We start from the raw sequence: 14,943 nt of genomic DNA, 5'->3' as shown, positions 1-14,943 counted from the left end.
ATTCCCAGTATTCCACCCCAGCCGGTCAGACTGGTATCCGTTGTGATCACCGTCCAATGTAGAGGTAGGAACAACTTCCCAGACCGAAGTGCCGGGGACCTCAGCCACCAAAGCAGGGAGTCCCTGACTGTCTCACCCGAATCCGTCGATCCAGGGATAAAACTGAGATTTGTCCCATTTCGTCAAGATCTCCTTCTGCAAGACTCTGGTATGAAACTGGGCGTACGGCACTGCCTCGAAGGAGGCCACCATGAGCCACAGGACTCGCATGCAGAAGCGTAGCGACGACCACCTACGGTTCATCAATAGTTTTACCACGGCTCTGAGAGTCTGCAGTTTGAAGGGAAAAACTCTCCCTTCCATGGAGTCCAGCAGTAGGCCTAGGTACTCCAAGCGCTGAGTCGGTATAAGCACCGACTTCTTTAGGTTCAAAAGCCACCCAAATTCTTGCAGGGTTTGCATGGTGATCACCACATCCTCCTTTAAGGCGGAAGATGCTCTCAGGAGGAGATAGTCTACATAGCCTACGATTGCAAACCCTCATTGTCGCAACAACGCCAAAATAGGAATCAATACCTTGGTAAAGACACGGGGAGCTGATGCCAAGCCACAAACTGGTAGTGGGCTTCCCCAACTGCAAATCGCAGAAACCTCCGATTCCAGAGGCATATGGGTATATGCAGGTACATATCCTGGATATCCAAAGATGCCAGGGAGTCCCCTTGATGGAGTGAGCGAACTGATTCCATTCTGAACCTCTGTACTTTTACAAAGCAATTGAGGGCTTTCAGGTCCAAGATTGGACGTACCCCTTCCTTTTTGGAGACTACAAACAGATCTGGAGTCGGAAAGGTTCCAGGGTTCTACTCCAAACAGGCACCATCACCCCGCAACTTAGCAGGTCCCTTACCGCCCCCATTAGGGCCTCCCGGCGAGCTGGGAGAAGGGTATGCCGGAGGGGAAGAATCTGTTTTGTGGCCAAGGGAGGAACTCTACTTGTAGCCAGAGGAAATCAGTTTGCAGACCCATTGGTCGGACAGCCGAGGCGCCCACCAGTCTGAAAACTACCGAAGGCGACCCCCCACCTGAGAGATGGGCGGGGGCAAACCTTCATGTTGTAGCACATTTGCTCGCAGGCTTGCAGTTCCAGGGACGCTTTTGTCCCTCAGAGGCCGTTCAGTCGGGCTAAGAGCGTTTAGCCAAAGCCCTGAGCGGGTGAAAAAGCCTCTTGAGCGGAAAACGAGGGCCCTTGCCTGCGGCGTGGCTCCTTAGTCTTCCTGGTCTGTGGGAGTAAGGTATTCTTCCCCCCTGGGGCATTCTTAATGATGTCATCCAACAAGGCTCCAAAGAGCCACTCACCAAGGGGTATATTAGTCAGGGCTTTTTTTTTAGATGCTTGGTCCGCAGACCAGCATGTCAGCCAAATCAGGCGCCTCAGCACCACTGCTGACACTGAAGCCATGGATAAGAGAGGAAGCATATTCAGGGCCGCGTCAAACGTACTTAAGGCCTTGCACTAACTGGTCTGCTAGTTCCATGCAGACAGGAGAATGAATGAATGACTTGTATAGCGCTACCTATACGAACTCAATCGCCTCAGGGCGCTTTTCTTGCCACCGGTGTCCATGTGCAGCTATTTATATGGTTCTATAACCTGTAGAGTCCCGACACACTTACAACATTGACATACACATACACATATTATGGCCAATTTTTTGGACAGGGTCTAATTAACCTACCAGCATGTCTTTGGAGTGTGGGAGGAAACCGGAGTACCCGGAGGAAACCCACGCAGGCACGGGGAGAACATGCAAACTCCAGGCAGATAGTGTCATGATCGGGATTTGAACCAGCAACCCTACACCACTGTGCTGCAAGGAGAGGCCTGTTGCTTCCCCAACTCACGGTGCAAACGTTTTTCCCACTTATTAAGTGTCTGCAACACAAGTGCTGAGGCCAGTACTGGTCGCATTGCTGACCCCACAATCGTAAACAAGGAACAGGCCAATGTCTCTGCCTTCCTGTCCTTGGGGTTCTTGAATGCAGGAGTCCCCTCTACCGGGATCGTAGTAACTTTATTTAACCTGGATACTGGGGGGGGGGGGGGGGGTCCACGACCGGAGGAGCCGACCATTTTTTAAGAAGGCTCTCCTCAAAGGGGTAACGCACCGCCATTCTTTTTGGGACCAAAAAGGTCAGTTCCGGTCTTTCCCATCCCTTGTATATGAACTTATCGAAATAAGTCAGATACGAAAACACCTTAGGTGCACGGGTTGGCTTACGGGACCCAAAAGCGACCGCAACTTCAGCAGAAGGATCTGCTGTATCCTGAATTTTCAGGGTATCATGCACAGCTGTGATAAGTGCTCCAACTAGCGCTTTGTCTTGCACGGACCCGGACGGGGACTCATCCTCAATGTCCGATCGGACCTGGTCAGCATCATCTGAAATGACAGAGCAGGGGCTGCCAGTCTCAGCGGGGTCCAAGTCTGCATCAGAGCTCTCCCCAGAGGACGCCTCCATCTTGGCAATGAACGTATCAAGGACTGGCTACAAAGTGTCCAAAGGCACTGCACTGTTTGCAGATGAGCCAGTTGCAATTGCCGGGAATTCGGGGGAAGAAACAGCAGTTTCTGAAGCCATGCTGACCCACCCTGTCTGCCACGCTCAGGGACTTAGGAGGGTGGGACCGTGCACCTGTCCTAGCTGCTGCAGACTGAAGGGTAGAGGTCGACCGATATGGGTTTTTCTCTGGCCCATGCCGATATTTAGAAATCATGGCGGCCGATAGCCGATATATGATGCCGATTTTTTTGGGCCGATATGTTAGGCCGATTTTTATTTTATTTATTTTTTTCCTTTTTTATTTATTATTATTATTATTTTTTTAATCCCCCTTGATCTAACACACCTTTCCTATTGGGGCATTTTTCAGGCGCTTTTGGGCTAAAAATAGCGCCTGTAAAGTGCCTGCAAAATGGCTCCCCTGCAGTCTGTGTGAAAGACAGAGTGCTTTCACACTGAGGCGATGCGCTGGCAGGATCTTAAAAAAAAGTCCTGCAAGCAGCACGTTTGGAGTGGTGTATACCGCTCCTCCACCACTCCTGCCCATTGATATGAATGGGCCCCACTGCCGAAGCGCATGCAATGCGATTTGGCAGCAGTGCTACATGGGCGCATTTAACCTCTTCCTTGGCCGCTAGCTGGGTTATATGTGCCCCACTAGCAGCCAAATAGCACCGCTAAAATGATGGTAAAGAGACGCTAAAACTTGCGTTTTACCATCAACGCTCCAGTGTGAAAGCAGCCTTCATAAGTGATACAGAAAATTTCTTACATTTAAACATTTATTAAACAAAACAAACCTCCAATCAGTTTACTTGTATGTATGATTTAGATAAAAAAAAAAAAAAAAAAAAAAAAACCTATGTATTAAATAAAAACAGGTAGTCAAAACTTTTGGACGAAAAAAAAAAAGGGCTAACTTTACTGTTTTTTATTTTATTTTTAAATAGTGTATTTTTTCCCCAAAAAAATGCATTTGAAAGACCTCTGTGCAAATGCCGTGTGACATAAAATATTGCAACAACCGCTATTTTATTCCCTAGGATCTCTGCTAAAAAAATATATATAATTTTTGGGGGGTCTAAGTGATTTTCTGGCAGAAAATACAGGATTTTTACTTGTAAGCAACAAGTGTCAGAAAAGATTTAGTCTTTAAATGGTTAAACTGAGAACTTCTACACACAGAGATGACTTCATTCATTCAAGTGTAAACATTGTATCATTTTGTTCTTTTCTTGGCAGTCTGCCCAGAGAGGAGGAAAGTGTTGCTATGATGACTCAGCAACTTACACTGACTTCTATACAGAAGTCATTTCAAAGTCCCACTGTAGTTCTAAATCGGCTTTTTATCAGCACAATCTGCCGATGCCGATTATTTAAAAAACTGCAAATATCGGCCGATATATCGGCCGGCCGATATATCGGTCGACCTCTACTGAAGGGCCCCCACCGCAGGACTCAACATCCTGACTGAGTTCTGCGCATTTCAGCTACAAGTGCCTGTGTCAGCTCCCAGGTGTCCTGAGTGAGAAACTGCGCTGTTCTGGGGAGCAGGGACCAGCGCTGAGCATAAAAACCGTGCTGGGCTACAACAAAATAGCCGCCGGCCGCCCAATATAAGGGACATAATCACAGCAAAATGGCCCCTGACCATGCTTTCCGTTGAGGCACACCAAACATGGCCAAAAAAAACTGTACACAGAGAAAGGACAGTGAAAACGGAGGCAGAACAGCGCTAAGGCAATCAGCATATGCAGACCTCCAGACACCAAGCGGGGAGACCACAGATAAAGACTCCCACGCATGGGTCAGGACACACCCTGGACCTCATTTTCAAACAGAACATTGACGTCAACATAACATTGCCATGGACGGATCACCACACCATCAAATTCAAAATAGCTACCAACATCACCAATGTAAAACGGAATACTGTAACAACGCACTGGACCAGATCGAATAAAAAAACACTGTACTCCGAATCCTTCAAATCCACTCTGTCCAACAAGATAACTACAATAACCTTAAACCACTCTACGGAGGAAACATTCAACTCCCTGAACAGGGCATTGCTGCAATCAGCAGGCTCGGTAGCACCAAAATGCAGGGCCTCTCATCAGGAAGAAAAACTCTGGATGGTTTAATAGCTCCCTCGCCGTACTAAAGCAAGAACGCAGAAGAAATACCACCGAGGAAAACCACTTTAACTACAAAAGGTCTCACAGAGAATTATCGGAAAGCAATCTTCAAAGCCAAAAAGGACCACTTCTCATATACAATCTCAACGGCCGCAAACCAACCACGGGAACTGTTTAAACTGGTTAATCAATGAATCCGGTGTGCCTAGAACCCCCAGAAAGTGAATCCCAGGATTACTGTGACAAACTGTCAGATTTTTCCCATCGATAAAGTCAAAACCATCAGGGAAACAATTTGTCAGAAGAAAACATCCAACCTCAGCCAGCAAATACATAAAGAGGATGTCTGCACCAACATACCGCAACCGCCGAAATTTTCACTATCTCCAATTACCGTATACACCGCAAAAAACATCATTAATAAACTGCGTGACAGTACCTCACCTATTGACATCATCCCCACAAAACTACTGAAAGAATGCTCCAACATCGTGGCTCCAACCATAACCCACCTCATAAACAGATCATTCCACGAAGGGATTGTTCCCAGCATCCTCAAACAAGGCATCGTCAAACCTCTACTCAAGAAACCAAACCTGGACCCTCAGGATCCAAACAACCGTAGGCCAATTACAGGCCTCAACACCATTTCTAAGATCATGGAGAAAGCTGTAGTACATCAGCTACAACTTCACCTGGATACTCACAAACTCCTGGACCCGCTGCAATCAGGCTTCCGCCCGAGTCATGGAACAAAAACAGCTCTCCTCAAGATTTGGGGCGACGCCCTCGAAGCAGCAGATGACGGAGAGCCGTGTCTCCTCGTACTGCTAGACCTAAGTGCAGCGTTTGATACAGTAGATCACAATACTCTACTCGTCCGCCTCACAGAAGTAGCCGGAGTCCAAGACATAGATCTCCAATGGTTCGCGTCCTTCCTAGGAAAATCGGTCACAGACAGTGAAACTAGGAAAATTCCTTTACGAAACTCGGGCAGTCACCTGCAGAGTCCCTCAAGGCTCTCCTTTGTCACCCGTTCTCTTCAACATTTACATTTGCCCACTCCTTCAAATCATCAGATCTCTGCTTCCACTCTTACACTGACGACACGCAACTTTATTTCCGGATCAATGGGAAAAAAAGTTTACCAACAACAACTTGAAAACTGCCTCAAATCAATAGAAGACTGGATGACCACTAACTCCCTCCAGCTGAACGAATCAAAGACAGAGCTTCTTATCTTACACCCAAATCATAAGTCTGCAACCAAAACCTCCTGGTCTCCACCTACCGTCTTTGGGCAGACTATCTCCCCAAAGACCAAAGCGAAGAGTCTCGGGGTTATTTTAGATGCACAAATGCCAATGGATGCGCGAATAGGATCTGTAGTCAGTGGATCTCACCATCTGCTGCGCATGCTTCGCAGACTCATCCCTTTTATCCCAAAGAATGACAAAGCAGTGGTAGTTGGAACAATCATTAATTCACGACTGGACTACGCAAATTTGCTTTACATAGGATTACCACAATATCAACTTGTGCGATTACAACTGATCCAAAACACGGCGGCAAGGCTGATAAAGGGAAAAAAACCCTGGGAATCCATCTCTCCTTCGCTGAGGAGCTTACATTGGCTAAACGTAAAAAAAAAAAAAAAAAAAAAAAAAAAAAAAAAAATCGGATCACGTTCAAGACCCTTTGCCTCACCCACAAATGCGTGCATAGAGAAGCTCCGCAATACCTAATGGAGAAAATAAATCATTACACACCAAACCGCAGTCTTCGATCAGCCAAAAAAAACCTCCTCGTGCCCAAAGCCTGGTACAAATCCAAGGGGGATCGGAGATTCGCTGTCCAAGGGCCTAGGCTATGGAATGCTCTACCAATCAACATCCGCCTGGAAGAAAATCACCTGGCTTTTAGGAAAAAACTCAAGACCTTCCTCTTTTAGCAGATGATCAAAGCTTGCCACAGCGCCTAGAGGCGATTCAGTTCGCATTGTGTATTTCATTCATTCACAGCCACAGCCACCCAGCAAAACCCCCCCGGGGAACCCCTGGCTATAGGCACACACACACCGCTCAGCATCCCCACGGGGGGGGGGGAGAGACAGGGAGAGAAGAGAGGAAGGAGAGGGACCCCCGAATCGACCTCCCAGGGAATGCCCAGCTGCTCAACCCCGCCGAGGCAGGGAGAGCTGTACTTACCATCCAGATGAGCTGGGCACATCCCATCACAGACCCACTCTCCGATCAGTAGGGGGTGGCTTCTGGCCTCCTGGCCACGGCACACTGTGACAAGGACATCAGTAGCCCGATCATATGTCTGCCCCGGAGCGTTGCGCTCACCGGCCGCTCCTGGAGCCTGAGGGGCACGTCGTGGCCGACCCAGCGCGTAGCTATGGTCTGTACACGCTAGATCAGTGAAAGCGAACCTTGACACCCCAGATGTTTTGGAACTACATTTCCCATAATGCTCAGCCACACTGAAGAATGCATGAGCATCATGGGAAATGTAGTTCCAAAACATCTGGGGTGCCAAGGTTCGTCATCACCGTGCTAGATGGCCAAGCTGGGAAGGCTACAAGGATAAGGGTATTCAGCCTGTCACCCAGCCGGATGTTGATAGCAGATCACAGGATCCAAAAATCTTGCGCAAAAGGCAAACTTCTGCAAAAAAAATCCCAGGACTGACAATCCCGTAGGGTTCCTAGGGCCATCTTCTTCACTAGGCAGAAAAAAAAACTGAAGCTACAGGAAGCAAGCTGAGGGGTTATTACTAGAGGGACCGCACCCTGGTCAAAAACGAGAAAGTTCTGTTTTTTTCACATGTATAACATGTTTTGCCTAGTCCTCTCCTGATGGTGGCGTAACAACCCTATGGTCAAGAATAATGGAGCTGTGTCAGTGAACGAAAGAGAAAATCTATTTGTCACAGGTGTCCCCATTGAAAGATTCCTCTCTATTTCTGTTCCAGGGACAAGCTATGTGCTCCCCTTCTGCTCCATTCAGCCCCTGGGAACAAAGACAATGAGCCCTGTGTTCACACAGAGGTGGGGGCAGGGCTGGACCAATTCCCATATTACATTATTATTTTTCTGATCCAATAAATTAAAGTGTATATCGAAAGCAAAATAAAAAAATAAAACATTTTATAAATACAGGGAATACAAACTTTTCCCAGGATTTCTGTCACCAAAGGGCAGGTTTGCCTTTTAATAAACAATGACCCAAATATCCCACATCCAACTATTTTCATAATCGATTAACCGATTATTCGGCCTGCATACAGAATGCATTTGTTTACATATCAGGAAATACAGTGAAGCACACATACAGCTCAGTACATCATCCATACATTTCAGTAAGTGCCTGAGAACGTGTAAATGGTAATGTGTGAGAAGCAATGCCTCAAGGGACATGTAGTCCTGGGCAGGACATGAGTAGTTCTAAAGGCAGAAGTTTTTTTTTACCTTGCTATAGGGGGAACTCTATACTATACTTTGCAGCTTGCTATTGGGGCACTCTGAAGGCAGGAGGAGCCAGAAGCGTCAGTGGGAGACCCCAGAAGAATCAGGGCTGCTCTGTGCAAACCCATTACATATTTTTTTTAAATCAACAATTTGGCAAGAAAAAAGCAAAACACAAATTGCAGCATAGGTGTGAATAGCATAGGTGTGAAGCAAGCCTTACGATGGCCATAAACTTATCGATTTTCAGACAAGAATATTCACACGAAAAATCTTTGTACATTCGCTGAGTGAAAGAATGTCATTTGAAATATTCACTTGCTTTTAACTTTCAGTTTTAAAATGAATGTAATTTCTGAACGAAAACCATATACACTGTCTGAAGATTCATTTGACCAAGAAGTTTCCTGTTCTGTTCCTTCAAATTTTCCTGTCACCGTGGTCAAAGAATGAGCGTCGATTTGACCCCACTAACGATTAGAAAATCAAACCAACGTTCTTAATGATTTTATTTTTTATTTTTATTTTTTTGAAGGAAGACATCGCTTTTGTATGACCGGCATAAGTGACAGCAAGCGCAGGGAGCTTTTATCAAGCCACCTGCCTATGACAAGGGAGTCTGTCATACATGATATATTTACAGTTCTGTCTGGAAATCGGCTTTCCATTTTTTTTCATTCAAATAAAAAATGTGATCTTGGAATCGGATGATATTTACCAAATTCAACCTCTAATAGTATATACTAGAGCTGCAATATTGTGGCCAAAACGAGAATCACAATTTTTTTTACTTAGAATAAAAAAGGATCACGATTCTCTTACGATTCTCGTGACATAAAATCTTTCACATTATACAAAAAAATAAATATAAAAAATGCCCTAACTTTATTGGTTCGTTTCTTTTTTTTTTAATTGCATTTGAAAGACCACTGCGCAAATACAGTGTGACATAAAATATTGCAACAACCACCATTTTATTCTCTAGGATGTCTACTAAAATATATAAAAAATTTTTGGGGTTCTAAGTAATTTTCTAGCAAAAAAAAAAAATATTTTAACTTGAAACCAACAAATGTCAGAAAAAGGTTTAGTGTTTAACCACTTGCAGACCGGACCATTTTGCTGGTCAAAGACCAGACCACTTTTTGCGATTCGGCACTGCGTCGCTTTAACTGACAATTGCGCGGTCGTGCGACGTGGCTCCCAAACAAAATTTACGTCCTTTTTTTCCTACAAATAGAGCTTTTTGGTGGTATTTGATCACCCCTGCGGTTTTTATTTTTTGCGCTATAAACAAAAATAGAGCGACAATTTTGAAAAAAACGCATTATTTTTTACTTTTTGTTATAATAAATATCCCCCAAAACTATATAAAAAAAAAACTTTTTTTTCCTCAGTTTAGGCCGATACGTATTCTTCTACATATTTTTGGTAAAAAAAAAAAAAAAAAAAAAAAAAAAAAAAAATCGCAATAAGCGATTATTGATTGGTTTGCGCAAAAATTATAGCGTTTACAAAATAGGGATAGTTTTATAGCATTTTTATTTATAATTTTTTATTATTTTTTTTTTTTACTAGTAATAGCGGCGATCAGCGATTTTTTATTGTGACTGCGACATTGTGGGGGACCCATCGGACATTTTTGACACATTTTTGGGACCATTGTCATTTATACAGTAATCACTGCTATATGCAGTGATTCCTGTGTAAATGACACTGGCAGTGAAGGGGTTAACCACTGGGTGGCAGTGTAGGGGTTAAGTGTTCCTAGGGGCGTGTTACTAACTGTGGGGGGGGTTGGGCTTTCATTTAGTGAACACTGATCTCTGCTCCAATCACATGGAGCAGAGATCAGCATCACTAGTTGCTAGGCAGAATGGAAAAATGCTGTTTACATGGCATTTCCTCCATTCGGCCGCTCCGTGAGACGATCGCGGGGATGCCAGCGGCGATCGAGTCCCCGGGTCCCGCGACCGGACTCACGGGGGTCCCGACCAGCGCGGGAGCGCGCCGCCGGCGGCGCGCTCCCGATGGCAGGGCGGCATTGAATATTGGACGTACCTGTACGCCAATATGCCTGCCCGTGCCATTCTGTCGACGTACATCGTCGTGCGCTGGTCGGGAAGTGGTTAAGTGGGTAAACTTTTGTCACTTACACACCAAGTCTATTCCATTGACAAATTGTTACAATATTTATACTTAAAGTGGAGTTCCATCCCCCAAAAAAATAAATAAAAATGACATTAATGTGCTTGGGGAAAAAAAAAATTTGGAAACTTTTTTTTTTTTTACTTACCTTATAATGCTTGTTGCCATGTGGTCCCTTATAGTCTGCCTCCTTCAGCGCATGATGCAATTTCCCTCGGGCAGGAAGAGAGTGCGCCTCTCCCCCCCCCCCCCCCCCACTCTGTCAATCATCTGGGACACGTGACAGGTCCCAGATGATTGCGCGGCCAGTCGCGGCTTGCGGCGCAGCTCGCGCATGCAGTGGGTGCCCGGCTGTGAAGCCACAGCCGGGCGCCCACAGTTAAAATGCCGGCGCCGCCAAGCGGAGGGGGAGACGAGCGAGGCTTCATTCCCCTGCATCGCTGGACCCTGGGACAGGTAAGTGTCCGATTATTAACCCTTTCATGACTAAGCCTATTTCTGACATTTGGTGTTTACAAGTTAAAATCCTTATTTTTTGCTAGAAAATTCCTTAGAACCCCCAAACATTTTATAATATAAACATTATACATATATTTTTAGCAGAGAATAAAATGGCGATTGTTGCAATAATTTATGTCACACGGTATTTGTGCAGCAGTGTTTTAAACGCAACTTTTTTGGAAAAGGGACACTTTAATTAATTAAAAAAAAACAGTACAGTTATCCCAATTTTTTTATGCAATGTGAAAGAAGATGTTACGCCGAGTTAGATACCAAACATGTCACGCTTTATAATTGCACGCACTCGTGCAATGGCGACAAACTTTGGTACCTAAAAATCTCCATAGGCGACGGTTTCATTTTTTTCCGGTTACCGGGTTAGAGTTAGAGGAGTTCTAATGCTAGAATTATTGCTCTCACTCTGACGATCGCGGAGATAGCTAACATGTGTGATTTTAACAATGTTTACATATGCGGGCGCAACTTCCATATGCGTTTTCTTTGCTGTGTGGGCTCGCAGGGACGGGGGCGATTTGAATTTTTTTTTTTCTCATTTTATATTATTAAATTGCGTTTAAAAAAATAAATAAAAATTGATCACTTTTATTGCTTTCACAAGGAATGTAAACATCCCTTGTGACAGTAATAGGTGGTGACAGGTCCTCTTTATGGAGGGATAGGGGGTCTAAAAGACCTCCAATCCCTCCTGTGCACTTCAAAGTATTCAGATCACTGAAAACAGTGATTCTGAATATTGTATACTTTTTAAAAGCCGGCGCCATTGGCAGCCGAATAAACAGGAAGTGACGTTGTGACGTTGCTTCTGCGTTTACATCCAGGAGACTGGAACAAAGGCGTTTCCAGCGTCATTCCACTCTGTCTCTAGCCGCCAGAAGCGGCGGATGTTTGATTGGGCCTTCTGGTGGGACGGGAGGCCCGGGAAGAGCGGCGGGAGGAGGGGGGGGCACATCCCCTCCAGCTCCTCCGGGATAACAATCGAACGGCTTTTAGCCGCATCGGTTGTTATGCCCGGAAAGCCGATCGCCCGCTCTAAACAACGGTACTGGGATGATGCCTGCAGCTGCGGGCATCATCCCAGTATAACCCCCCCCCCCCCCGAAAACTGAGTACGCACATCTGCGTATGCTCAGCAGGAAGGGGTTAAAAGTCAGCAGCTGCAGTATTTGTAGCTGCTGACTTTTAATTATTTTTTATTTTTTTTAAGGGGAACTCCGTTTTAATTGTAGGCAGACTGCCCAGTTTTTCTCTACCTTTCTTTTGAAGCTGTGGCTTCAGAAGAGGAAAGAGAATTCTTTGCATAGAAAGAACTGTGAAACACTTTAGTCAAGATCAAGATTTAGTCAAGATAACTATTCTTGACGATTAAAGAGGAAGTAAACCCTGATGGGTTTACTTCCTCTTTCATTCCCTGCAAAGGTAAAGCATAATGGACTACTATGCATCGCATAGTAGCCCATTAAGTGTCACTTACCTGACACAGGAGCCAGCAAAGTCACCGCTGTCCCCTGTAGTCCGGCGCATCCATCTTCCCGGTGGGTCTCGCTGCTCCGCCACTGTCATTCGGCGAAGCCGTAATGACGTCACTCCCGCGCATGCGAGCCGCCACTCGTGGCATATCGCCGTTGACCGCGGCACGCTCAGAGTGCCTGCGTGCCGCTGTCTACGGCGCATGCGCCGTAGACAGCGGTGCCTGTCTTTTGCCAAATATCTCCTAAACCGTGTAGGTTTAGGAGATATTTCTTGGACCTACAGGTAAGCCTTAATCTAGGCTTACCTGTAAGTCAAAGTTGGTTGTAAGGGTTTACAACCACTTTAATCATGCAGCTCTAGTATATGCAGTATATCTCTTCTGTCTGTTATTCTCAGAGAGGATTAGAGATTATATATAGTTGGTTATTTATATTTACAGTACCACTGCATAGATATATTCAAGAACAAAATTTTCCTTTTTTATTAAACTTTACATATTAATTAAATTATACACCACACTTTTTTTAAGGTTATTATCCGATTAATGGAAACAATCATCGCCCAACTAATCGATTATGAAAATAATCGTTAGTTGCAGCCCTACATAGCGGCCATGCTGCCTCATTAGGGGCATGTAAACCGTACCACAAAATGCACAGCCTCAGAGTAGGGATTCACTAGAATGCTCCCAATGGGTGATGTGATCACATGACTGTGCTGACCAATGAGAAGTGTATTGTTCCTTCTGGGACAAATTACTCAGGTAGTAGGTTGGTCTCTGACACACCTGGGATCACTCCTTGGAGGTCTTAGGCACTATGAGGGTCCCTAGATAAGACCCCTAGGGGTGTCATTACAGAAAGTGGCCTCAGGTGGGGTGGAGAGGATCGGGTAGTAGGAGGGGCTCTGGCAGATGTCTGGGGTCTCCCTACAGATTGTGGTACCAGGAGGAGTGGGGTCTATTGTCCCACCTGAGGGAAGTTTGGAGTGCAATGTCAGTGGAGTTAGGGAAGGGGTCAGGTTATAGTAGGGGGGTTCCTGAATATCTGGGGTCCCTCCTCTGGTGTCACACTACATATGGTGGGGAGGGGATCAGTTATTAGGGTGGTCCCTGGCAGCTATTTGGGGTCCTTCAGAATGTGACACTACAGGTGGGGAGCGGCTCAAGTAGTGGGGGGTCCCTAGCAGATATTTAGGGGTCCCTCCTCTGGTGTCCCACCTTCAGGTGGGGGAGGAGTTCCAGCAGTGGGGGGGTCCCTGGCAGAAGTCTGGGAGTCCCTCCTCTGGTTTTACACCACATGTGGGGGTTCAGGTACACCACATGTGGGTGAGAGACTCAGGTAGTAGGGGTCTCTGGCAGATATTTGGGCCCCCCCTTTAGGACGTCACCCTACAGGTGGGGGGAGTTCAGGTAGTAACGGCCCCTGGCAGATATTTGGGGTCCCCTTTAGGATGTCACCCTGCAGGTGTGGGGAGTTTAGGTAGTAGCGGCCCCTGGCACATATTTGGGGTCCCCTTTAGGACATCACCCTACAGGTGGGGGGGGGGGGAGTTTAGGTAGTAGGGTCCCTGGCAGATATTTGGGGTCCTCTTTAGGATGTCATCCTACAGGTGGGGGGAGTTCAGGTAGTGGGGGGGTCCCTTGCAGATATTTGGGGTCTCTCCTGTGGTGTCACCCTACAGGTGGGGGGGGGGGGTTCAGGTAGTAGGGGGGTCCTAGCAGATATTTGGGGTCCCTCTTTAGGACATCACCCTACAGGTGGGGGGGGGGGGGGAGTTCAGGTAGTAGGGTCCCTGGCAGATATTTGGGGTCCTCTTTAGGATGTCATCCTACAGGTGGGGGGAGTTCAGGTAGTAGGGGGTCCCTTGCAGATATTTGGGGTCTCTCCTGTGGTGTCATCCTACAGGTGGGGGGGGGTTCAGGTAGTAGGGGGTCCTAGCAGATATTTGGGGTCCGATTTGGGGGGGTCCCTCGTCCGGTGTCCCCCTCCAGGTGGTGGGGGTGTGAGGTGACAGATGACATTACCCCCCCCCCCCCCCGCTCACCCTCCAGCAGGACCGCCTCCTCCAGCTCTTGCTGTTGTTGTATCCTCCCCCGGGCCCCTCCGGCTGGATGAGGGTGACGGACATAAAGTCCCGGCGCTGCGGCGAGTACATGGCCGGCACTGTGTTCTATCTGGTCCCCATGCCAGTCCTCCCCCACAAAGGAGGAGCGAGGAGGAAAGGGCGGAGCGGGAACTACAGCCCGGGGCTGCGGCCTACCCCTGGCTGTAAACAAGCGCTGCCACGCGGGGGACACTGCGCATACTCAGTGGCTCGGAGAAGCCGAGGTAGGGCTGTCAGAGCTCCCGCGCCGCCATCTTTCGTAAGGGCGCCCGCCCTCAGTACTCATCATCATTTACAAGAGAGCTTGGTGCTGACTCAGCCTTGGTGACAGCTATAATAATGATGGGAAATACAAGTTGTTTATATTAGAATGGATAAAAATAATTATTATATTCTCAATAACTGTTAAGAAAAAAAAAAAACATGATTTTTTTTTCTCTGTTGAACTTAAAGTAGAACTACACTGCATCGGAGTGGCACAAACTGAAAAAATGATTTAATTTATTTTTAATACTCAAAGCAAAC

General features: G+C 46.5%; 1 protein-coding gene across 2 annotated transcripts in view; it reads right to left on the bottom strand.

Annotated features, from left to right (window-relative positions):
* The window catches only part of MAN1B1 (mannosidase alpha class 1B member 1), an 87,803-nt gene extending 73,184 nt beyond the window's left edge, over window positions 1–14,619 (bottom strand). For both annotated transcript variants that reach the window (XM_077477262.1, XM_077477272.1), the window contains exon 1: window positions 14,359–14,619. In XM_077477262.1, coding sequence (XP_077333388.1) covers window positions 14,359–14,469 — 111 coding nt within the window. In that variant the 5' untranslated portion in view covers window positions 14,470–14,619. The remainder of the gene's footprint in view (window positions 1–14,358) is intronic.
* Between the last annotated feature and the right edge of the window lie 324 nt (window positions 14,620–14,943).

This window comes from Lithobates pipiens, unplaced genomic scaffold (genome assembly GCF_037356315.1).
Source record: "Lithobates pipiens isolate NorthernLeopardFrog02 unplaced genomic scaffold, aLitPip1_a1.2 Scaffold_1, whole genome shotgun sequence".
NCBI lineage: Eukaryota > Metazoa > Chordata > Amphibia > Anura > Ranidae > Lithobates > Lithobates pipiens.
Note: the sequence above shows the minus strand (reverse complement) of the source record. Positions and strands in the feature narration are given on the sequence as shown.